Source organism: Salarias fasciatus, chromosome 12 (assembly GCF_902148845.1).
Source record: "Salarias fasciatus chromosome 12, fSalaFa1.1, whole genome shotgun sequence".
NCBI classification, from domain to species: domain Eukaryota; kingdom Metazoa; phylum Chordata; class Actinopteri; order Blenniiformes; family Blenniidae; genus Salarias; species Salarias fasciatus.
The window spans coordinates 7,852,593-7,877,120 of NC_043756.1; the positions used below are offsets into that span (position 1 = coordinate 7,852,593).

Consider the following 24,528-nt stretch of genomic DNA (forward strand, 5'->3'; position numbering starts at 1 on the left):
TATAACACCCTCTATACAGTGATGTTAAAATGATAATGATGCTTTCCATTTGTCTTTGACTATTATATTCACATCAGGAGATTTTATGTGTTTTGTAGAGTAGAAAGTCTGCTTTTATTTTCCATTTATAGCTTGAATAACACGTTGCTGGAAATGAAACCTTTTAATAGGCGTCATAGAAAAATAAAAAGACAGTTTATGTACATGAATTCCAAATGAAATCATTCATTCTTGACTTATATCAATAAACAGAATACTACACACACAGGAGTTTCATCGAGCTAATTCCTTTCTGCGTATCTGAATTCCAGGTCCATTTTAATAGTTTACTTATCAGCAGGAAAGATAAAACACTTAATTCTGTTTTTAAGCACGTGACTCCTTGAAATACAAACATTCACTGGCAGCAGCTGTTCATAACTTAATCGTTCCCCTCTTGAAAAGCTATTTTGAATACTTTTTAAATCTGCAATTAACTTATGTGACAAAATAGCAAATACTATTGCATGGAAATGCCTGAGTATCGTTAAGACTGCAACACATTTAGCAGTCTATAATTAGCATTGCATGATAAATATGTTAAAGTACTAAAAAACACCGGCTGTTTGAGGCAAACTCTTTGATTGGACAAGTCTGGATGCTTGAATCAATCAATCATCTTTATCTTCTTGGAGATGCACCTCGACCCCTGCCACGGCCAGGCCCTGGGGGCGGCCCCCTTGTGTTCCCCGGAGGCCCCCCTCTCGGCCCCGGCGCACGGGTCACTGGCCCTCTGGGATTAGGAGCAGCCAGTGACACCTCCTTCTGCAGATTGACCCCTCTCCCTGCTGACCCCGGCTTGGCTTTGGTGGACTTGCTGGACTTCTCCACTATGACATCTGAGGAGACAAACGGAGAAATGCGGCGGCGGGGAACAATTAGACGGCAAATTGGCCGATCGCCGGAACAATAACGGGAAATGTGAGCGCACCAGGTGGGGGCGGCTCCTCCTCGGCGGGAGGCGGTATCAAAGACTTGTTTGGCAACAAGTCCTCCAAGTCTTTCATCACTTGATTAGTGCTGTCTTTGTTGTTCCTGCGGTTCTTCTCCTCGTCTCGAGCCTGAAGTGACCGGACACAAAACCAGACGGTCACTTTGCTTGACTGAACCTTGAAGGGGGGTACAGTGGGGTGGGATGGGGATAGTGGGCCGGTGGGGCATATACTAACCATTTGCATCTTCTTTTTAAGATCCGTGTTTGCCTGCTGGTATCCCTTTGATACTGCGTTCAAGTAGTACAGTGCCAACCTGTTATACAGTAGAAAACATCACTGCAGGTAGCTGTACAATAAACAATGCCAAACAAAAGGAACTAAGGTCCAGCTTTGTGAGTTTACTGATTGATGTGTAGCTACAGTCGCCAGCAAGAGATGAGAAAAGAGTGACATTAGTGCCCCTCTGTGGCAGCATGCAAAAAAAGCACAATGTGACAGCAACGCAACTGTTACACAGTTATTAAATATATGTGTGATATTTTCTTCATTGGAAACTAATATTTTTGAATTTTAAAATGTTATCAATGATCAGAAACTATGCTCCTTTTTCAGGTTCTTTAATGCTCGGATGCATCCACGCTTGCTAAATGTGAAAGAATCAAACCAGAAACCATTTTTAAGGAGAGACAATCCAGTGTTTGTCCTGGCATGAAAATCAAACTCACACCATGAGGAGGACAGCGGGCATGATGAGTCCGGGGTTGGTGGCATAAGTGAAAATATTTCCTATGAAAGCTGGTAGATCCTGTTCAATCGTCTCCATAACCACGTCATACATTTTCTCCTGACCACTGAAAGAAACACACTGAAATGAGATAACTCTGCCAACACAACTGTGTATTTTTAACAATTCTTCGTAAATACCACACAAAGCTATAGACATTAAATATTTAGCAAACATTAAGAAAAAAACACCTTAAAGTCTGATAAGAGAGTAATTAAATACAAAAATTGAATATAAACTGTCAATTATGCCCGACCACACTATGTTGAAACACTAAACGATCATGACAGTCAAAGTCTAATTATACTATTTAACATCACAGACCTCGCAGCTCGTCCAGCTTGATGCTCTACTGACCTGAATGGTCCGCAGTCAAAGGACGGGGGCAGGGTCATGATGGTGTAGACGACGGGAAGCAAGCTCAGGAAGAGCACAAGCAGCAGCAGGCCCATGTAGAAGTTGTTGGAGCGCGAGGCCTTGAAAACCCGCTCATGAGGAACGTTGCAGGCCATCACGGCCCAGCACTGGTAGTACATGGAGGTCAGGAGACGCAGCACGTTCAGACCCACGAGCCCTGGAGCGTAAAATGCTCCCATCCTGCGGAGAAATATTAAAAGATCTAATTTAACAAAGAGAGCTTGACAGTCTTTTTTAATTATACACATTTGTTGCATTTGCATATAAAGAAATCAAACAAATGTTTTCCGTGAAGTTTAACTCAAAGCTAAATAGTATGTGCACGTGTGTGATTAACCATATCATTCCTTGATTGAAGACCAGCCCAAGCACGTTTCCACTGATGTCAAACTCTCCATAAGACGGCTAGAAGAAACATATCAACATGATTAGCATGTTCACCTGAATTAATCAACAGCCGGTCAATACACTCTGCATTTGGTCATCTCTCTGTGCCCCCCCCCCCCCCCCCCCCCCCCCCCCCCCTCTCTCTCTCTGTAATTAAGTTCTCAATGCCGTGTATGGTTTCTTCCACCGTTTGGGATCGGTTGTCTTGTTCGATGTCATTGTGTGGTATCAGGTTGACATGAATTAATTGCAAACTGTGCTGCACTCACACACTGCTCCATACTGCTGGCATGACAAAGTGGCTACATAAACAATTGTCAAACCGATGCTTCAACATGAAAATGGCTTTTAGCTACATGAAATCATATTCAATATAAAAAGTCGTGACGTGTATTATTTCAGCCAGACACCTGCACTGGACGTGGAGTCACTGTGACCAACTGAAACAACTACAAATACTAACAAATCCAGCCTCCAGGTCCCAGCACCAGCAGTAGTTGAGGAAGCGGACGACCACAGCTCGCACAAAGTCCCCTATGAGGATGGTCAGATAGGACACCTGCACATCAGATACAATCAACTTCACAAACTCCTGCAGAGAGCAAAACAAAACAATAAAAAAACATATCAAAGACCAGGATTACAGAACAATATATTCAGGCATTTGATAACAGAGTAGGGTACAGTACTATATATGTACCCACAGTTTAAGATGTCATTGCTTACTATTCCCACTCCAGTTTCCCAGCACGGTCCTCTTACAACATCAGCTGGGTGCACATTGGGAGGAGGCACGTCTGTAGTGTTGTAGAAGGAGCTGTAGTTGGAATAGTACTGACTCAAAGCCCACTCAGTGGCATTCTTGATGGACTTCTCTCTCTCGAGCTAAAGAGCAGAAGATTTTGGATCAGATCAGACAAAACTGTGAGTCACAATTCACAAGTTCTCAGTTCTTCAACAGAATTGTGGATGTTAGTTTGATTTACAGATAAATTCACATTTTATGATAAATTCCCTCAGAAAGCAAATTTTTCGAGTAAATTCATCAGTTAGCAATAAGAATAAATTATACAAAGTCAATAAAGATTTAATGATCCACAACCAAGAAATGTACCTTAGCAGTCACTTCATCAAACAGAGCGAAAAGGAAGGTGTAAAGGTTTCCAAGGAAGAGGGCGAAGATGCGGCCCAGCTGCCACTTGAGGGCAATACGAGGATGATAATCTTCTAACTCTGCAATGGTTTCAAACAGAGGAGGACACACCAGTCCCAGCAAAGACATCACAAACTCCACCTGATACGTAACAGAATACAAAAAAGAAATGTCACATTTAACTCGTTTTTGGTCTGTATCATTCTTATGACAATCACGCTTTCATTAGAGAGTACGGCGTGAACCTGCCTCATTCTTTTCAAACCATGAGAGCTCATCATTCTCCATCTCAGCAAACTCCTGAGAGCGTTTCACCACGTAGTAGATGAGATACCCGCTGCCGCCCAGGCAGCACAGGATCATGAAGTTGGCCAGGACCCTGAGGAAACGTCGAAGATGGATGTTCTCATCTTTCTGGTTCTCCTGCTCATCCACAATAGATTCCTGTAAAGGAATAACACTGATTCATGTCTTCATATCTTCTTTTGTTGAAAGTAGCATCCTGTTGAATAATATATTTCACATTTCACACAACATTCAAGGCTCACCCTTCAACCACTAATTTACACCTGCTAACCTTGAAGCTGGTTGTAATGGAGGCATACTTATTGTCTGCAGTCTCTGGGTTTCCTATCAGGTAGTCCCAGCTGGTGAACATCTTCCAGCTGAAGGTGAACTCCCCCTCCTCCGCCCCGTCCCCCCCTTCGTTCGAGTTACGAGCCATCCTGAGAGCGCAAGCAGAGAGATGTGAAGAGCCCTGATCAAATTTTCAAAATGGACACACGTTTGTGTGTCTTTCCTACGTTCGGATGACAACCATCAGGCTGTATCCAAAAATCCCGACGCCCACAAGCAGGTATGACAGAGGGAGTCTGAACTTCAGCAGGCCGATCTGCCGCTCGCTGTCGTAGTAACCGTAGAACAGAAAGGAGTACTTGCAGTATCCCTGTTCAGGAGATACAAAAAGAAATGTGTTCAGAGACATTTATGCTGCAAATGTACAGACACATCGAAATGGAAATGGAATGGGAAGTTTATGAAATTATCAAAAAAAGCTGTAAATATGTACCAAGATAAGAATAGCGTGATAGCATATTATTATTTTTAATGGAACCAAACTGCAGCTAGATTAGAAATATTGTGCAATCAAAAAAACATCAACAAACATCGAAGTGCAGATCCTCACATTAAAGTCAAATAGCACTGAGAAGTCCATGGCTGTGTCCTGTTCAGGTCGGGGAACAGTTTTCCTGGGGATTGACCCATAAGGAAGACCCATGAGAGCCTACACATAAAAGAGGAAAACGTTTTAAAAATCATCCTGTTTTCGTCTACAGTTGCTTCCTGTTGGAGGACGGACATACCTCTGGAAGCACCACCAGGCCAAACATGAACCCAAACAGAACCAGATTCAGACCGTACATCCACCGCAGAAAAATGAAGTAGGACGCCACAGACGATCCAAAGTGACCTAGAAATGAAGAAATATGGGGCAGTGCATATCAGATATTTAAAGCTCGGAATTTGTTTGAGGAGATTTTGTGGTGGTACCAACTTTCCACTTCCTTGATCTTCCTCTCCCAGGGTATGCACGCTGTTTTGAAGTTCTCAAAGTCACGTTTAAACTTGATCAGTTTCTAAAATATTTCAAAAGTTTAGTTCAACAGTATATTCCACATCACAAATCAGTGAAGTTTCTATGAGTTAAGCATCATCACTGATATATTCAATTACCTTGGTCATCATGACCTTGAATGCATACAGTTTTTTGCCTTTTCCTTTCCCAAGAGCCCCTTCAAACTTTTCAACAAACTCCTGGGACTCCCTGTTTGAGAAAGCACAAAAATGAAGCAGTGAAAGGAAATCCAGTCCAACGTCCAGGTCAACACCGTTCACAATGTACCCAGCAAATTAATTAATTAGTGGACAGGATGTTGAAGCGACCGGTATGGGATGATTTCCTGATTGATGATACGCTGCATATGTAAAGATGTTCGAATGACCGGCAGGAGGACTTGGCGAGAGAGAGGTCAGAAGAAGAATGCATCAAACAGTGTCAGGCTCATTAAAAACTTAGAGCAGCTCAGCGATCGTGTTCCCTTCCTTTCCTGAAGTGTATTAATGCTGAGCTGTAGGTAGAGGAACACACACACACACACATACATACACACACACACACGAACTAGCTGCTTGGATCCAAGCACAGGAGCCAGAACTGTTTGCTGGGTTAAGGAAGATGGTTAACGGACTGAACTGCAGCCAGACTCAAGTGTTTGTATGTGGGTTTTACAGGGATTTAAGGCCATTTGTCATTGTGTATGTCACAAGAAAAATCTAGATCGCTGGCTAGGGGGATAACAAAATTCAAACCTGGTGAATCAAGTCAATCACCTTTCTGGATATAGCTCTAAAAATTCATTCATTTAATTTTGTTTCATGTAACCTCGAGCTCTATCACAGCAGCATAAACACTATAATGATATTTGGACGATTTCAACAAATATTCTTGTTTAAAAAAGTACTTTGTGTTCCTACAAAGTCAGTTTGACTGAATACAAAATGACAGCATGAAGCAGCTAAAGCAAAGCTGGACAAGCTTTAATAGGCAACATCACATGTACATAACATAAGTGATGGTAGAAGACGAAAGAAAAATTAGATGAATGAAAGAAATGCACAAAAAAAGTCAAACTAAAGCTACATGAAGAACACAGAATAGCAGCATCTTCAAAACGTTACAGAAATCACAAGGATAAAAAAGGCAAAGGGTGTGATTAAAAGTGGCCATTGATGTTTTTTTTTTTACTTGAGAAGCACAAGTCTCCTCTTCATTCGCCAGGGTTTGTTCCTCAGCGTAGCCATCAGTTTCTTCTTCTCCTCTACCTGCTCTTTCAAAGCAGCGATCTCTCCCTCCGACAGGGAATCTTCGTCAGAGTCAGACGAAGAAGAGGAGCTGCTAAAAGGAAATGACAATCACTAGTATAGACTTTGACAACGTCTCACTGATAGATTAAGGTTCATCACAAAAATAAAAACTGAACAGCTTTGTTTAATCAGTTTTACATTTTAGACAGATATTTAGCAGAAGTTCGAAATATTATCATGGTGTGAAAGGGAAAAGGTAAATTTAGTGATGCTTTAATTCACACTGACACTTCTATTATTTCAGATGTGTCAGTTTTTTCTGTTTTGACCTTAACTTTAGTTGATAAATAAATAAGATAAAAATCAGTCTCAAATGTTTAAATGATTCTTAAAATCAGACTGTCTTACTGATTTAAGCACTGAAAAAAAAGCAATTCTTCAATAGTTTTACCATTATTGAAGATGCGCCTGTACACATGTTAGTGCAATGATGCAAACGCACACTTTGGGACAGAGCAGCATTTAAAGACTGAAACCTGTGTGGAATGCCAGACAGCTTTTAACTTTTAACTTTGGAATGCTTAAGACCATTTTTAGCAAATCTTTTCAGTTCGCCTGAATTTAAAAGTGCTAGAGTCATATCAAAGGCCTGTAAGCACATGTGGATATTGTAGTTCCATCTCAGAAAGGAGAGATTTTATCTTTGGAAGTTTGTTCTGAGGGCTTAATTTTTGTCCCAGAGTTAAAAGTTGTCCGTCGTGTCATAAGATCACCAAAACCGACTGGCCAAAAGTTAAAGTGCGGCCAGCTGTCCCAGAGTAGGAAGACATCCAAGAGAAATTTGCAGCATTAATAATGGATCAACAAATACAGATTACGCAACTGATCAGAACAGCCAAAAACTGTGCAGTGTTGTTTACAGAGTATCTGACAGGCCGACATACCCTGGTCTCACACACACACATAAGAATGTCATATATTCAAGGTGGTGTGTATTCTCTGCTGTGATAAGGCCATTATGGTATATCCGCCTGTCTCCTCTTTCACCTCCTGAATATATGCCTCATGAGCAGAATCCCCAGAGCGAGCAGGTAGACGAGAGACGGCTCTCAGAGAATACTGCACCTGCTGAACTTCCCATTCTTCTTTTTCTTGTCCTTCTCCCCTGCTTTATTCTGACCACCTTTCCCTTTCCCGTTGCCTTTTTCCTTGCTGTGTTCCTCTTTTTCCTTTTTGGAAACATTTTTTCCTCCTTTTCTCTTCTTCCCTTGGTCTTCATCACTCTCCTCGCTACTCTCCTCCTTGGCAGCTTTCCTCCTGGAAGCTTTGGACCCTTTGCTTTTCACACTACGCTTATCTTCCTCATCGTCTTCATCGCTGTCTTGTGGTTTGGCTTTCTTCTTTCGTCCTTTTCTCCTCGGTGCCTCGTCCTCGTCTTCTTCATCTTCTTCGTCATCACTGACCCTTTTGGCTTTGCGCTGTGGTTTGGCTTTTCTGTTTTTCATTCGTCTTCTGGCCTCATCTGAGACAAACAGATATAGATGTTTAGAAAAATAGCTGAAACCTTCACAGGGATAACAAAGTTATTGTCATGGAGTGACACAAACAGCCAAAGGACATTTATTCAGTCAAACTGTCATGGAATAAAAGAAGGAATCTGTCAGAAAATGGGTTTAAACATGCAGACAGACGTTTCAAACTTCTAATGTTGCATTTGTGAAGTTGTTTGAGACGACTTACCTTCACTTCCACTGTCTACCTGAGCATCAACTTCCATCCCAACTAAAACAATGTAGAAACATATACATTCACATTTAGAACACTGAACATTTCCATCACTGCCAAACACCTTAAAAAAAAAAAATCTTAAAATGTCAGGTAAGTAGTATATTTGCATAAAAAAGGTTTCTCACCATCTTCAATCTTTACGGCAACATCTTTTTTCCTCTTTGGAGGCATTCTTCCCAGCTCCTGTGAGATGACTGTACACTCCCTTTCTGCAGGTAGTTCAGTTTACTTTCTGTCTCGTCTCCATCATTGTGTTGCTCCGTGCTGGCAGCTGTTACACGGTGAAGCTGCAGCGTCAAAAAGCCAGGATACATAACCCTCACTCTCACACACACACACACACACACACACACACACACACACACACACACACACACACACACACACACACACACACACACACACACAGGTAGGAACAGGTGTGCCTCTGTTTGAGCCGTTCAGTGACCGGGCTCCTTGACGACCGTCACAGACACTCAGTCCATTCGATGATAAGCAGGAGCTCGAGGAGAAAACAGAATCTCTCCCACAATAGATTCATCAATCAAAATGTTTATCATTTTTTCACTGATTGGAGGAAATAACAGAACAAATACAATTATACACTTCATTCTTTGAGTTAACCTTAAATAGATTATGATTAACAAAATGTATTAGAGTTATATATAGATTAAAACTAGAAGGGGAAACCATAAACTGAGAGATAACGTTATTTACTCGTAGAGCAATGAGGTGTCACCTGAGCAAGTGCTGAAATAAAGGGCAGGTCACATTAATATTGGATGAAAGCTTAAGTAATCCTGAGTGAAAAGTGAAACACGTCACTATATTTAAACACTATACAGTCTCTTTTTGTGGGACAAGCCGATTGTGATGTAAAACAATACTGACAGCCTTACTGTACATACTTACCAAAGTAGAGAAAAATTCCTACTGACATCTCACGATGGCCAAAAAGGGCAATTCATTTAATTGTATCATCCAGGGACTCACTTAAAAACAAAATGACAAATGTCAAGTAATTTATCACCACGAATATACTTTAATAAAGGTTTTTAAAGACATGGAAAAAAAATTCTGTGAAGAAAAATCCAGCAATCCTTTATCAGTCGTGTTATATGTCCTTTGAGAATGACCTTCTGCCTTTATCGTCTCATTGAACTCTGGCTTGCTCCAAAGACAGAACACTGCCAAGAAAAATAAAAGAGGTGCTTTTTTCTTCAAAGCAGCTGACAACTACTGAAGGCTTAGCTAAAAAGAAGAAATCAGCTTTGCCATTTTAAAACCATTACTCTTTGAATAATTAAAAAAAAAGGCGGTTGGGATTAGAACAATAATGACATGATGAAAAAGGTGAAAGTGAATCCTGGTGCATGAACTGTGTTCAGTGTGCTTCATGGACTACATTGTGGTTATGGTCAAATGTTAGATCTGACCTTTTGAAAAATGCAGGAGGAAACAGGAGCCGATGCGCCTCTGCGCGGCGAACAGGGAGAAACCCACCCCTGAAGGTTACGTGAACGACATCTTGAAGGGCTGAATGTGGAAAAACCAGCGCAGCCTTTAATCATAGCTGATCACCAAACTGCCTATTACACTTACTCCGTAGTCTCACTCTCCTCTCTCACTATTCGTGATGAAGGGTTGAACTTTGAATGCCAGGGCTCCGAACCAATCTTAGCTCTCTGAAGCAAAACTGGAAACAGTCCCAGCAGTCAAATCAGTGCCTGTACCACTGCAGTAGATCACTCCTCTCATCATTACCATCAGTGAATACGAGACGTTCATCACTGCAGAGCAGACATTGAGATATCCAGTAATGGACGTCCTGTCACGGCTCAGTTTTCTGCCATGGCACGAGCATGGAGAGAGACTGAGATGAAGCATGGCACAACTCCAGTGAGAGGGAAAAGCAGGGGGTTGATATTTCCTTGATAAATAAAGAGTGAGGCAGATAACAGAAGAGCAGTTTGCAAAGTAGAGGAAAGACAGCACGGATTTTTACTTTGTAGGGTCTCGTCAGTCTTCACTAATTAAGGTGACGGTTTGACAGCTTTTGGCTCTTGGTAAAAGATAATAGCAAAAGGTCTGACTGTGTCCTCTGCATCTCAGATAACTAAGTAATTAATTCTTAATGCTTACTTTCCATGTATTAATCACCAGCATCAGTGGAAGTGAGTTTGACTGACACTGCAATCTAATGTCAGTGGAGTTATGGCCCTCACACAGCACAGATCCTGCTTTTCAGGTATGTCTGTACTGAATAAAAAGAAGAAAAAAAACATTATAATGGAGCAGATGAAGCTCAGCTAATTGCACAGGGCTGTTAATATTAGATGTGACCTGTTGTGGAGCTCAATAAACAGGATGACTGACAGGAGTGAGCAGAGTTGAGGGATGTTTGGCACAATCATCTTTTCAATCAATCAATCAATCAATCAATCAATAAATATATTGGAATTATATTAAATTTTTCTATGATTGGGCTTTGTAAATTTCACATTTCTATTCCATTTATAGTTATTTTCTCTGTGCTGGTGGAACACTGCATTTCCCCCCTGTGGGACAAATAAAGGACTTTCAATAAATTCAAATCAATCTAAATTATTCAAATGTTGCTGTGTGATGACATGAGACAAGGCACCAATCAAATTTGATTTGTAACCGTAGCTAGCTTTTCTGCATTTGCAAAAGAATAATAAAACACAACAGATGTATGACAATAGATATCTGTTCTTCCATTTAAAAGCTGCCTTTGAATGATCAGGACTCTATGGCTGTAGCTCTGTCACTTCACGTGACTCACTTTGCACTAATATGGTTCCTTCTTTCTGTATGAAGATGTCATTTAGAACCTTCCTGACTGAGGAGTTTGCAACAATGTATCGTTTTGAATGACGTCATCATCTAATTTGACCTAGATATGCAAATGAGTCTCTATACAAATTAGAAGATGACATCATTTAGAACGTTCCTAAGTGAGGAGTTGGCAGCAATGTGTTTTAAAGTTTTAAAGGTCTTTTGTTTTTTGCAAAACATAATAAAGTGCATCATATTTAATTTAATCATTTAGCATTTAATGTAAATATTAACATTATTTCACATTATGCACTTTCATTTAAATCATTTTGACACTGTAATACATATAACACAACCCACCATTCAATTCAATTCAGCACCAATAAGGTTCCTTCTTTCTTTGCACAAACTTCATGTCAGCTCAGGTGGACTTCGCAGGAGGAAAAACCAGGCTGAAAGCAGTGAGTGACAGTTCCTTAGCAGCGGCGCACCGGACAAATTTACCAGTATTTTTTTTTTCAGCGTGAGAAATACAATGTGTGGCGTAAGTGCGGCAAAAGACCGAAATGTGTGACTGTCACGCTCAATGCATGAGACTTGAGGCATGGGGCCGACTTGGCAATACGCCGACTTAGCTTGGGGCGGAGTACGTTAGGGCCGACTGTAGCCCGATGCAAGCCGGGTAGTAGTGGTGCCCCATTAGGTAGCTCCTGACGTCTCATTGTAATGTATTCGGGGGGTTTCAAGTTGCGTCGCTGATATCAGCCGTCTGTCGGGGCCCCTACTAGCAACTAACCGGTGAGTACGCGGAAAAGGGCCCCATGCGCTGGACTTTTGACAAGCTGTCGTTGCAGCGTCTAGTGTAGCACCTTTAATTTGTCATTGAAATTGACTGATGTCAGCCGTCCCTCAGGGCCCCCTTCAGCTTGGGGCAAATGCCTGTGTTGCCTTAGCCTGGCATGCCAGACTGACTTTGTGTTACACACACATAAAGAAATGTACCCCTGAGCATGGAGAAACAGTCTGGTGTGCCAGGCCAGTGTTGCCTACCCCGTAGCAAGGCCAACCTAAACACATCTGTAACATGAGAAGTCGATTCTCAATATTTGATGCAAATTAAAATATTTCATTATGATCACTCAACATTAATATTTTCAGGCTTCAGGTTTGAAGGAAACACTGTATATTATATTAAAATTAAATGGCTACAAAACAGAATCCAACCAGCCTCAAAGTTTTTTTCCTCTCCTTAGAGAAGGAAAGAATAGGGATGAGGGAAAATGAGAGACTTTTCTCAGAGCCTCTACAAAGCTGTCTTATTTGGTGCTGTGGGCTTTACGTTTCATGTTTTATAGAGATATGTATACAATTTAAAACTTAAATAGCAAACGACAACATCCCCAGACAGCACACGCACTTTGTATCCGACGTTTCTCGTTTCATCGCCAAGACGTCGCATGGACAGCGTTTGCTAATTGGCAAGACGTCGGCATTTGATCGGAAATTACCACCGGCCGACGTTCAAACGCTGCCGCGCCAGGGTGCTCATAGCTTCTACAAAATCACATATGTGACCTTTATTAATTTAGGTCGGACCTTTAAAATTACACTGTCAAATGTGAAATGCAATACTAACATTTAAAAAAAAATTTTAAAAAACAAATCGCTGATCAATTTCGTGTGCGAGTAATGAAAAGCCACAATTGAAGATGAGACACTTTTTTTTTGCCATTACCATTTTAATAATTGCACAAGGCAAATGTACAAGATGAACAACATACAGAGAAGTGAGGAGAGAATGACAAATGAGAATAACTTGAGGAAACCTTTAGGCCACCCAGTGAGATTCCAGTAAATAACGCTGATTGTGAAAATGCAGCACAGTTTAACTCAAACCGAGAGAAAATGAAGTAAACAAAGAAATTTCAGCACATGTGTTTGAACAAGCTGAACAAACACTGGATGGAGGAAAACTATGTGTTTACAGCATCAGTTGTAAAATATTCTTGGCTGTAAATAATGTACCTGAACATCATCGATGGCCCAAACAGCACAGTAACAGAAATCATGAAATATAGTTAAAAGGTGCTGTAAAGGCAGCCAAAAAAACACAACAAACTTCAGAAAAAAAAAAAAAAAAAAAAAAAAGAGTAGCATAGCAGGCTATCCGCTTGTTGTGCAGTAGGGAAGACGCTGTCCTGGATGGGAACGTTTCTGAAGGGCAGCGCAGAACCTCAAAAAACAAAACAAAACCAAAAATAAAAACAAAACAATAGGACGCAGTTCCTCCTGAGAACCTGCAAAAGGGAAACAAAGACTATTAACATAATTTTAATTCACGTCATCGTGATCATCATCATTTTTTCTTGGTCAGAATACAGTGCTGCTCGGTATACAAGACTGTAATCTGACAGTTGAAAAACTATGCAGCTTTAGCTTTTTCAGTTTCTTCTATTATCAGACACATAAGCTGTCAAAACATACCTGACATGTGTTATTGTCCTGTTGTTGCTTTTACCGTTATTCATATCTGTATTCATATCTTCTATAATAGAAGGTACTTTAAAAGTTACTGTATACATACACTAGAGTTTCATTGGATTAATGCAGCTTTTATGTAAGATTAACATTAGTGCACGCTACTGGGCAGCAGTCAAAACTAGTCCAAGTCTGCATACTTTCTAGTGCTCTGTAGTTGTAGCTGGTCTCTCCCTCCGGCGTCCTCCGACTCTGTCTTGGCTCAGCCTGAGCCAATTTTGTATGGCAGCCTCCACCTCGGCCTCAGTGGTCTTGATCTGAAGCCCGTTGTTGAGAACTGACACTGCAAGACAAAACACAAAAAAACATCAGCAACAATAAGTGGGGAGGCGGTGAAAGAGTATGCATTTGTAGCCAATGTAGCGCCTCATGTAGGACTTACACAAAATAATTTCACGCACTGGTCGTGATTGTATCCCAGTCTTCTGCCCTCTTCCACACCAATTTAGCTGGGTGGCCAATTCCGGTGCAAACACCTACTGCAAACCCGCCACACAGTTTTTTTTAACAGTGTTTCCCCCTGTCATGGACAGCTTTGTGATCTGTCATGAAATAGAACATAAAAGCAATGTTTATTACAGAAAAACCAAGTCTCACTTTTTTCACATTTTCCGGTTACTTCTCACGATGAGGATAATCCAGTGTAAATATATTGAAGGGTTTTAAAGGACATATCATATGTTTCTGAAAATTGCTTTCCTGACAAAGTCTGTCATCGAAGTTGTCTAGTTCCTCTAATGTTGAAATGGGGAGGCTCCTGTCATAGTCGTTGCCCTGAGGTGTTGGATTAGGAGCTCTGTTTGCGACGACCGACTGTAGTGCAACTAGTGCTGTCATGCAATCAAAAAAATGAATCTAATTAACTACAGGATTTGTAATTAATTAATCTAATTAATCACATTTTAATCGCATATCTGCTTTAGGTCCCCAAGTGAAGAATTCAAATTCAGGGACGTTACAGAATTGTAGTGCATGACTCAGCAAATGAATACACTGAGAATGGAAGATTTGAAATCCACATTTTTACTGATGATGAATGAAAGCTAAGTCAGGACATCTTGTCCAAAATAAATTCTAAGCCCAATCAGGCTACTTACATAACGCTTTCAGTGTGTTTCATTAAAGAAATTCATAAGAAGAAAAAGTTTAAGTACATCCCAGCAAACCAATTCAGCCTGGTGCACTATTAAAAAAAAGCAGTACAAATATTGATAAAAGAAATTCTGAAATAAAATAAGGCTGAGTCTCAAATAGCCAGTTAAGCAAACTAAATTCAAAATGAATACTAAAACTAACTTAATACAGCAATTTAAAATGAATACTACAAGTATAACATGCCTCTAAATAAGACAACAGTTCCATTCACACTGAATTGCCACTCAAGTGTGCTATGATTAATCTTAGATTAATTTTTTTGTGCACTAATTTGCACTGTAATTAATTAATCTAATTAATGCACTAAAGTGCACTAAAGTGACAGCCCTAACTAAAACCAGGACTAAATTAAGACTAGACGAGGACTAAATTGGGACAGTCCCAATGGGACTTAACTAAATCCATGTAAGCAGACTTGGATGGGTCACTCAACCATCAACAATTCTGGCTAAAGGTGGTCATAACAAAGTAATTTTACTTTTACTGTACTTTTTTGAGCTAGATTTTACTTCAGTAGATTTTCAGGATCGTCCGAACCCCACGATGGAAGAGCATCTCATGGTCTCCACGGCTGTCTGTCACTGTCAGCTGTCACCAACATCCGTGCTGAATGTGAAGAGGTACTGGCCTGGCTTGGGCTAACACTGGCTTAAAAAAAAGTATAGCCCTGCTGCTGATTTAAAAAAAAAAACAGCTGACTTTCCCACTGTGAAGATATTTGTAAGCTTCTGTGCTCTTGTAGTTCCTCATGGCTGAACCATCCACACCCAGCGATAGCACAAAGTCATTACAAATATCACCATACATGACTTGAGACCACTTCCTCATGTCATCCTCCCACTCTGTTAAAAGCCTCGGATGAGGCGGAGTTGTTCCATTAGAGCTTTTAAGAGAGAGTTTTGTTTTTTCCCCACACCATTTTCTCATTTGTCTATGTCAGTACCCGATCAAAGTGGAAGTCCCGCCCCTAGGAAAGTGGGCGGGCCTGAATAAGGTGACCTTGAAACCATCTCAGGGATGTGTTGTCTGATCACAAGTGGGCTTTGGGGATCTGTCTAACTTTGACATGGCGTACAAAAGGCATGAGAAAGCTAATAGAATTTACATACAAAAACAGACACATATTACAATGTATGCTAAAAATGAGCTTCCCCTCTTTAGAAGACCAGCAGCCACCACTGATATAGCATTATGAGATCCTGACATGTTGTCTTATGTGATTCAGACAGACGGACTCATATCTGACCCACAGCTGAGTCAAATGACAGGCAGCTGTTCAGAGTTCAGCGGTTCAAACAACAATCGGCCTCTGTGACACACAATATCATCATGTACTTATCAGATGGTCCGAGTCAGACACCTGTGGCATGATGAAAGTCAAATCTGAATGTTTGACCTCGAATGAATTATTTTAATATCACCAGAAAAAAATCACATAGTTCATCCTTTTATTATTTAAAACTTACATTGTATTAAAAAGCTGCAGAACAGATTCAATTTCAGCATGTAACCCAATCCAGTGATGAAGGAGGGACTCATCTGAACCTGGCTTCGTTAAATGGCCTCCATGTCTAATGAATAGTTTAAAACTCGTTGGCCCAGCCACAGGTCAAGCGACAGCAGTGCTTAAGGTTTTCAGAGTCAACAGAGTAAACAATGGAGCTTTATTTATTTTAACTCACAACATGACTAAACTATTCTGTACAGAAAGAGGTTCTTTCAAGTTAAGTTAAAATACAGTCACTATATTTTTGTCATCTTGTCCTCAGGGATCAGTGCAATTTTGCTGTAAACAATCCCAAATGTGTCAAAGGAAACATTCAGAAGTGGCTGTGAAATAAAAGTATCAGAAGCAAGTGCAGATCGTTGCAAGTAAGGTAAGATACTGATTAGGTACCTATGCATGCCTGGAATTGATTCCAGCTTTTAACAGTCTAATTTTCTCTCTCTGACACACTGAACCTTGAAACTTATGATCCACAGTAGCGGAAGACCACCGGGTGCCACCCTTTTTAGAAGATTGCATGTATTTCCTCAGTGTCTCTGCAGGCTCGGCACCCTGTACATCCTGGGCTCATTTTGACAGGGGAAACCAGGCAAGTAACCAGGATGGTGATTGGTGCTGTTGAAGTGGGTCCTGGTGGCTTCCAGGTGGTGGCGCTCCCTGCCTCCGCCATCAGGAGGGTTTCGTCCATTTTTACTGTGATGCAGTCTCTGACTGCTGCCGTGCTTTTCTTCTCCATCTGCCGGAGCAAAAATAAAGAAATAGCTAAATAAACTCAGCTGTGAATATTAATACATCATGTGAGCAAGTTGAAACTTTATCAAGTGCTCAGAAATTGTCATTTCTTTTACTTTTTTTGGAAAGACCTTCCAATCAATTTTTCCAAACCTGTGTATTATTCTATTGGTTTATTTGGTTTCGGTCCAGTGTTCAGGTGTATTTTGTCTCACCCTCTTGATCTCCTGAAGAACCTTTGTTCTTTTTTTCTGCTGAACCTGATGCTGCTTTTCGGGCCTCCTCTAGATCCATCTGCGCCTTCAGGGCAGCTCGTTTGTTCTTCTTCTTGTTTTCCTCGTTTTGCTTAAAACAGTTGCAATCATAACATATTTACTGAATGCAAACGGAAGTGCTTGTTGTTTTAACTGAGGTGGTACCAGCTAGTCTACACAGCATAAGTGGTTCACCGCTGCTGTCTGCAGGATTGATGCTGCTATTACAACTACTGTGGCAGCTTTACTGTGGCCTCAGGTGGTCTTTCTGGAGCATCTATAAATTATGACACAGCTTCAGTGCTCCTGATCTCCCAATGAAATAAGAGTACTTTCTATCTGTGAAATTTGCAAAATAAATGTGCATATTCAAATATGTTATTGGTCCAGAAATATTAATGTGAAAACTTACTGTTTGCAGTTTTTTCTTCAGTTCCACATTGGCTTCTTTATAGCTTTTAGAGGTGGATTGCAAATAATAAATGGCCAGTCTGTCAGAGCAAATATAAGAGATGTTTACAACAAAAGAAAATACAAGTTTGTGACTGTAGAAGTAATAACCGCAATATAGTCAAAATATAAAGCATATTTCTTTGTGTAAAACATCTCATCTGCTGTTGACTCACACCATGAGCAGGATGAACGGCAGCACCAGCCCGGGGTTTGAAGCATAGCTGAAGACTTTACTAAACCAGGCAGGGAAGTCCGACTCCAGCGTCTCGTGGATCACATCGAACATGCGGTTCTTGCCACTGTTGAAGGGTGGATGCTTGTGACAGACACTCAAGTATTTGGATTTATAAAAGCAGTGATCATCACGCTCACCTGAAGGGCCCGCAGTCAAAGGAAGGGGGGATGGTGACGATGGTGTAGATAGCAGGAAGAGTCGACAGGAACAGAATGACGAGCAGCATGGCCATGTAAAAGTTGTTGGAGCCCGAGGCTTTGAAGACCCTTTCTTGTGGCACGTTGCAGCACATCACTGCCCAACACTGCAGGTACATGGAGACGTGCAGGCGGAGGACATTCAGAGCAGGCAGGCAGGGAGCGTAGAAAGCCCCCATCCTGTAAGAGATCAGACAAAACACATCAGTACTTTCAGAATAACAAAGTTCTCATTAGCCGACGCCAATGCTTAAATTCATTCAAGTACTGACGTTTTCTTACCATATCATTCCTTGATTGAAGATCAGGCCCAAGACGTTCCCGCTTACATCAAACTCAGAGTAGGAAGGCTTTTATAAAAGATACAGAAATAATGGCAGTGACTCTTCCTACTGAAGCTGATCTTAAATTTCAACTCCTGAATATAAAAGTCTACAAATTGTAGCAGATGCATTTTTGAGAAAAACATGACTCACAAATCCAGCCTCAAGGTCCCAGCACCAGCAGTAGTTAAGAAAACGAACAAGTACGGCTCTCAAGAAATCGCCGATGAGCAGCGTGATGTATGTTGTCATGGTGTCAGATATTATCAGCCGTACAAACTCCTGCAAAAAAATATGAATTATGTAAGTAACATAAAAGAGTATCTGCATGTGGGATCAGCAGAGGCCTGCTAATGACTGTCATGGACCTCCTTCAACTTGTTACCTCAATGAACCGAGACCGTTGCAAACCCAGAAGGAGCATTCTAATGTCTGGTTCCTATTTACTAATGCTCTGTGTAAGGTGAGATGTCACATGTGATCGAAAAATCACATAATAAACAATCAGCCACATGATTATAACCACCTGCCTAATATTGTGCAGTGACTCTGTGAAGATCTGCAGGGGGGTCTGGCACCAAGATGCTGGCAACAAAGTCCACCTCTCAACCTTGAGCCGAGGACACTCCGTATGTCCCAAGTCCTAAGTTATGAGTTATATTCATGGAGTTTATTGTTAAGTATACAAAAGTCCTGATTCGCCACATGAATTTAATCCATCTTTAAAACTGAGGAGTTAAGCTATGACAAAAGAAAAACTGCATAGTCCCTTAGAAATGGCAATAGAGTCTGTAACTTAGTTCACAGTGAATACAGCACAACACGGGCACACTGAAATTCAAAGCCACTGACTTAAAATCCCAGATGCCACAATAAACCACATTCATAGTTATTTATAGTTATTATATTGGCAGTTTGAATTATGCATTTCACACATACCCAGAAGCCAATGTAGAATTAAATAAAGTGTAGAGTATGACATTAAGTATGACTATGCTAAAATTAAATAAGATCTTTGATTAAAGCACTCCTATTTTATGTAATTTGGTCACCAAAGTGATTCCACTGAGTATTTCATGATGTAAGACACACACACACACTGACCTGCCCCACCATGGTCTCCCAGCAGGGCCCTCTGGGCACATCAGCAGGGTGAATAGTGACGGGTGGAGCAGTGCTGTTTTCTGACACAGAGCCATTGAACAGACTGGATTCCCACGTAGTTATGTTAAACTTTATGATCTTCTCCTCTTCTCTCTAAAAGAGACACACTTCAGGTTAATCTTGCTTCATTACTGTAAGTACATTCACATACGGTTTCTCACTTTAAGATTGATCTCATCCATGAGGGCAATGATGAAGGTGTAGAGGTTTCCCAAGAAGAGAGCAAAGATGCGCCCAAGCTGCCACTGCAGGGCGACTCGAGGGTGGTAGTTCTCCAGGGCGCTGATGACGTCGAACAGCATGGGGCAGAACATCCCCAGTAACGACATGACCATATTCACCTGTAGAACACATGTAGATTTAAAAAAATAACTTAATGGATCAAGGGCTTGCTTATGTTACTGTTGGACAACCAGGCTTTGCAATCATAATCTCTAAAAGAGATAATTGAGTTTTTCCAAGTTGAAGTTATACTAATTTTTCACCAGATGAGTTTCTAACGGCTTATAAAAACTGAAATTTGTCAAAAGATATGCAATAATAGGAACATTCTGAATTATTAGGCTGTTTCCTGTTGCAGATTCTTGAAAGTTAGGTAATGTGTTTTTCTTTTATCAAATCAGATTTTTGACAACCTCTTGTGATCTCTGTCTCCCCCACAAGGGGGCCCCAAATCCCAATTTGTTGCTCATTGCTCCTTGCATTTTCCTCAGGTGATCAAAATGAGTCACGTACTTTCCTCCTCACACATTCCGTCTCATGTCTGTCTTTAATATTCACCTCGTTTCTTTCCCACCAGGTGTGGTTCTCCAGTCCATCGAGGGCAAACTTCTGAGAGCGGCGCACTACAAAGTAAATGAGGTACCCACTTCCTGCCAGGCAGCACAAAACCAGAAAGTTGGCCAACACTCGCAGGAAACGAGTCAGGTGGATGTTGTCATCCTTCCGACTCTCCTGCTCCTCCAGGATTGCCTCCTGCAGCAGAGGTCAAAATTCAAGATTCAGTTGCATCAGCATCATTTTTCATCATTTCCATAGAACACATACATTATAATACAAGACTACTGTGTTTGGACGGATGGCCAATAGGAGTGCAGCAGCTCACCATGCAGCCTTGTCTGCACTGACCTTGAAGCTGGTGGTGATGGAGGCAAACTTGTTATCTGCAGTCTCCGGGTTTCCGATCAGGTAATCCCAGCTGGTGAACATTTTCCAGCTGAAATTAAAACTGTTGTCATCTCCAACCCCAGACTCGTTGGCATTGCGGGCCATGCTGTAATTAAGAGTAAATACACAGTCAGGGTTACTTTCCAGATAAAACACTCTCCTTATTTGTGTCAGAATTTAATGAACGTACGTTCTTATGACCACCATATAGCTGTAAGCCACTGTTCCCACACCGACCAGAAAGTACGACAGAGGCATGCGGAACTTGAGCCAGCCAATGGCACGCTGGTTGTTGTAGAAACCATAGAAGAGGACTGAATACTGAGCGTAACCCTGTGAAGGTGTGTTTTCAGTGTGATATTGTCACAGATTATAGATCCATGATGTATTATCATCATTTAAAATGAGTACACAATAATTATTCTGACCCCAAAGTCCCACAGGACAGCGAAGTCCATGGCGCTCCCTTCCTCGGCTCGCGGAACAGTCTTTCTTGGGATGCTTCCATAAGGCCGTCCCATTAAAGCCTGTGAGAAATAGACAGGAAAGAACTGTGGAACAGATACATCTACTGATGCAACTTGATAGAAAAAAAAATCAGCTTACCTCTGGAACCATAACGAGGCCAAAGGTCAAACCAAACAAAATCATATTGATGCCGTACATCCACCTCAGGAAGATGAAGTAGGAGGCGACTGACGAGCCGAAATGACCTGAGGGGTGAAGAGAAGCAGGAGCAAAACTATGAGTGGCACCTGCGAACATTTTAAATCTGTGTTTACATCCTGTGACGAAGAGCAGCAAAACAAACCGACTTTCAATCTCCTTTATTTTCATCTCCCAGGGGATGCAGGCAGTTTTGAAGTTTTCAAAGTCTCGTTGAAACTTCATCCATTTCTGATGACATGAATTCAAAGATCGGTTATGTTTTCATTCATTTTTTTCCGGTGGTTATATAAACGACTCCTCACCTTTGTCATCATGACTTTGTATGCGTAGAGCTTCCTTCCTTTCCCTTTCCCCAAGGCTCCTTCATACTTCTCCACAAACTCCTGAGACTCCCTGTTAGAATGCAAATATTTTAATAATTATCAGCTTCAACTCCGACTGAAACTCAGCGGATTTGTATTTCTAATATTAAGGAATGAACAAACCGTAAAGTGACAAGTTTCTTTTTCATCGGCCAGGGTTTCCCCCTCAGACTTTGGATGAGTTTCTTCCTCTCGTCCACAGCCTCTTTCAGCTTCTCCAGTTCTTCAGGCGACAAACATTCAGGTCTCACCTCTTCCTCTTTGCCCTCGTCTTCATCATCATTGACTTCGCTTGTGTCTTGCTCTGAACTGAAGCATTGAGAGAGGCCTGTATTAAATGTATCAATATGTTTCCTGACAGAATAGGTTAAAGAAATGACTATACCTTGTTTCAACCACTTTTTTCTTTTTTTTCTTCACCTCTTGCTCTTTCTCTGGCCGTTTCCTTTTTTCATCTTTCTTCTCCCCCTTCTTGGCACTTCCGTGTTTCTTTCTCTCCTTTTCATTTCTCTCTTTAGCCTCTCCTTCTCCCACCTCTTCCTTTTTTCTTCGCTTTTCATTTTTTACACTTTTCTTTGTTTTCGTCAGTTTTTCACCTGTTTTCTGAGACTCGCCCTCCTCATCTCTGTCTTCGCTTTTTGTTTCGTGTTTGTGCTTTGCTCTTTTTCGCTTGCTCCTCTCTCTTTTTTCTGCCCTGGGTTGCAGCTTTTCTTCTTCATCCCTCCTTCTAGATGACCGTCTTCGCTTTCCATTTCCCTTACTCTTTTTCTCTCTCTCACTTTCCCTTCTTTTTCCTCTGTGTTTTTCTCTCCCATGTCCTTCTTGGAAAGACAACTCTTCGTCTTGGTCACCTGCAATTAAAAAGAAAAGTTCACACACTCATACACACTCGATCCCTGTCATATTTATTGACTCTCAAATGCCTTTTTTTCTGTCAAACACACATTACTGCATCTTGGCTCACCTGCCAAATCCAGTCCAATGTCAACTGTGAAGGAGAAGATATTTTACTGTCAACATTCAAGCCGGAAAAAGCAAACTGTGTTCTTTTGTTGCAGCTGACTATTTTTTCTTTCTATTCAGTTTTGCCACATTAAGATAACTTGTTTGTTTTTCTTATCTTCTAGTAATCCTATGCTTGACAATTGACATGCGTTCAGTCTAGAGAACAAAGGCAAAGGCAAAGGCAAGTTTTACATTGGCCAAATGTAAAACAATATAATGGTGTTTGGTGTGAAAAGAAATGAGATGAAAATGACAAATTAGTATCATTATACTGATTCTGTCCAGCACGAGGCTTTGCTATGATATATAAACTATGTTTCAGACTTAAAGGTGCCTAAATTCAGAGGCTGGTCTGATTTTTAAGTACAAATTGAATTATTCGTCCACAGCAACTGTCAACTGAGCAAGTTAGAGTTACTTCATATGTTATTTAATTCCTGTTGTGAACCCTTACCATGAATTGAGTCATGGCTGTAATTTTCAATCCCATTCATGAATATATGCTTTAGTTTTTGCAGTCATTTATCTACTTTACATCCAAACCTTTTCATTATAAATCCCCTCAGCTTTGATATATCTTCACCGCCTTGCTGACCCCTGTCTCTGGCATGGCCGAGCCGATCGTATTGTGTACCTGGCACTATTGTACTGCAATAAAGGGGGATAAAGAGGAAAACAAAGGGGACCCTGACAGCATGAACAGATATTTATGTAGTCGGCCTTTTGATATGTGTCCTTACTGTAACCGGAGTGGCCAGCACACGGGTCATTATGGCCGCATGCAGCAGAGGGGCACAAAGGAGAACAACAATGGCCTAATGAAGGGAGACGGGGTGGCTGTGCCCACGAGTCCAGGGAAGACAGCCAAAGGCCAGAAGCCAGCTCCCAAATATCCAGCCCAGTGAGAACGGGGCAAGAATGTGCCTGATCATGGTCAGCTGTTACAGCTTTTGTGATTTGATTTTGTTACGATCATGTGTTTAGTCAGTTGTCTTTATTGCTTATGCGTGCTCGTAGTTCTTAATATTAGAACTCAATAAATCTGAAGATATTCCAAAAGAACAGACGGAAAAATTCTAGTGACGAACCAGTTCAACCATGTTTTAATAACCAGTATGCAACAGTATCAATATTTTTGATGAACATGTTGACAAATTAAAAAAAAAAATTGTTCTCAGTAAATATTTAGCTTTATGTCGGCACTCCTGTATGTTCTGGTGTGAAAATGAGAATATAAGCATGGTCTTACTGTCATTATCAGAGACGATCAGAGTGTCTCGAGGCATCGTCGTCTCATGGTCCTGCGTCTCCTCCAATAGTCAGCGAAGCATCCAGAGGTCATGTGAGATGAAAGCGAATGGAGCTGCAGACTTTCACTGGTGCCTCCCCGGCATCATCTGCATCTGAGATGGAGATGCAGGTGTGCGTGTGTACGTGCACGTGCATGCGTGCGTGTGTGTGTGTTCAAGTGCACTGAGGGGTTGGTACATGATGAGTAACTTGCACGACAAGTTTACTTTTCCTCGTCACCCATCGACCCGAAACAGGAACAATGATTGCATGGAAACCCTAGAGCTGCGCAATTTCACCGGCAATCAAT

At 41.2% G+C, this 24,528-nt stretch overlaps 2 protein-coding genes across 2 annotated transcripts; both read right to left on the minus strand.

Annotated features, from left to right (window-relative positions):
* Positions 1-660: 660 nt before the first annotated feature.
* Positions 661-8,539, minus strand: tmc2b (transmembrane channel-like 2b). Its single transcript, XM_030104147.1, has 20 exons — positions 8,494-8,539; positions 8,321-8,362; positions 7,706-8,102; positions 6,522-6,668; positions 5,450-5,540; positions 5,271-5,352; positions 5,080-5,186; positions 4,902-5,000; positions 4,519-4,661; positions 4,293-4,440; positions 3,965-4,159; positions 3,677-3,856; positions 3,289-3,447; positions 3,026-3,154; positions 2,513-2,580; positions 2,116-2,355; positions 1,700-1,825; positions 1,209-1,287; positions 971-1,100; positions 661-878 (listed from the first exon to the last, which is right to left on the minus strand). Exons 1-20 carry the CDS (start codon positions 8,537-8,539, stop codon positions 661-663), a joined length of 2,826 nt encoding a protein of 941 aa, XP_029960007.1.
* An 8,355-nt stretch (positions 8,540-16,894) lies between these two features.
* tmc1 (transmembrane channel-like 1) lies at positions 16,895-24,214 on the minus strand. Its single transcript, XM_030104150.1, has 20 exons — positions 24,178-24,214; positions 22,888-22,911; positions 22,309-22,774; positions 22,047-22,232; positions 21,864-21,954; positions 21,708-21,789; positions 21,499-21,605; positions 21,321-21,419; positions 21,083-21,225; positions 20,854-20,998; positions 20,506-20,700; positions 19,887-20,066; positions 19,666-19,818; positions 18,715-18,843; positions 18,521-18,588; positions 18,179-18,418; positions 17,980-18,105; positions 17,766-17,844; positions 17,315-17,444; positions 16,895-17,103 (listed from the first exon to the last, which is right to left on the minus strand). The coding sequence occupies exons 1-20, from the start codon at positions 24,212-24,214 to the stop codon at positions 16,895-16,897; spliced, it is 2,889 nt and encodes a 962-aa protein (XP_029960010.1).
* Between the last annotated feature and the right edge of the window lie 314 nt (positions 24,215-24,528).

What these genes read in the sequence shown, in the direction of transcription:
- tmc2b (XM_030104147.1), bottom strand. Translation starts at nt 8,539, where the DNA reads ATGCCTCCAAAGAGGAAAAAAGATGTTGCCGTAAAGATTGAAGATG. An exon ending in AGGAGACTTGTGCTTCTCAA is followed by an intron (nt 5,541 to 6,521) that starts GTAAAAAAAAAA and finishes TTTCTCAAACAG; the next exon opens with GGAGTCCCAGGAGTTTGTTG. An exon ending in CCCGCTGTCCTCCTCATGGT is followed by an intron (nt 1,288 to 1,699) that starts GTGAGTTTGATT and finishes ACTGTATAACAG; the next exon opens with GTTGGCACTGTACTACTTGA.
- tmc1 (XM_030104150.1), bottom strand. Translation starts at nt 24,214, where the DNA reads ATGCCTCGAGACACTCTGATCGTCTCTGATAATGACA. An exon ending in CCATCACCACCAGCTTCAAG is followed by an intron (nt 20,701 to 20,853) that starts GTCAGTGCAGAC and finishes CCTCTGCTGCAG; the next exon opens with GAGGCAATCCTGGAGGAGCA. An exon ending in TGAAGAAAAAACTGCAAACA is followed by an intron (nt 17,445 to 17,765) that starts GTAAGTTTTCAC and finishes AACTGTTTTAAG; the next exon opens with CAAAACGAGGAAAACAAGAA.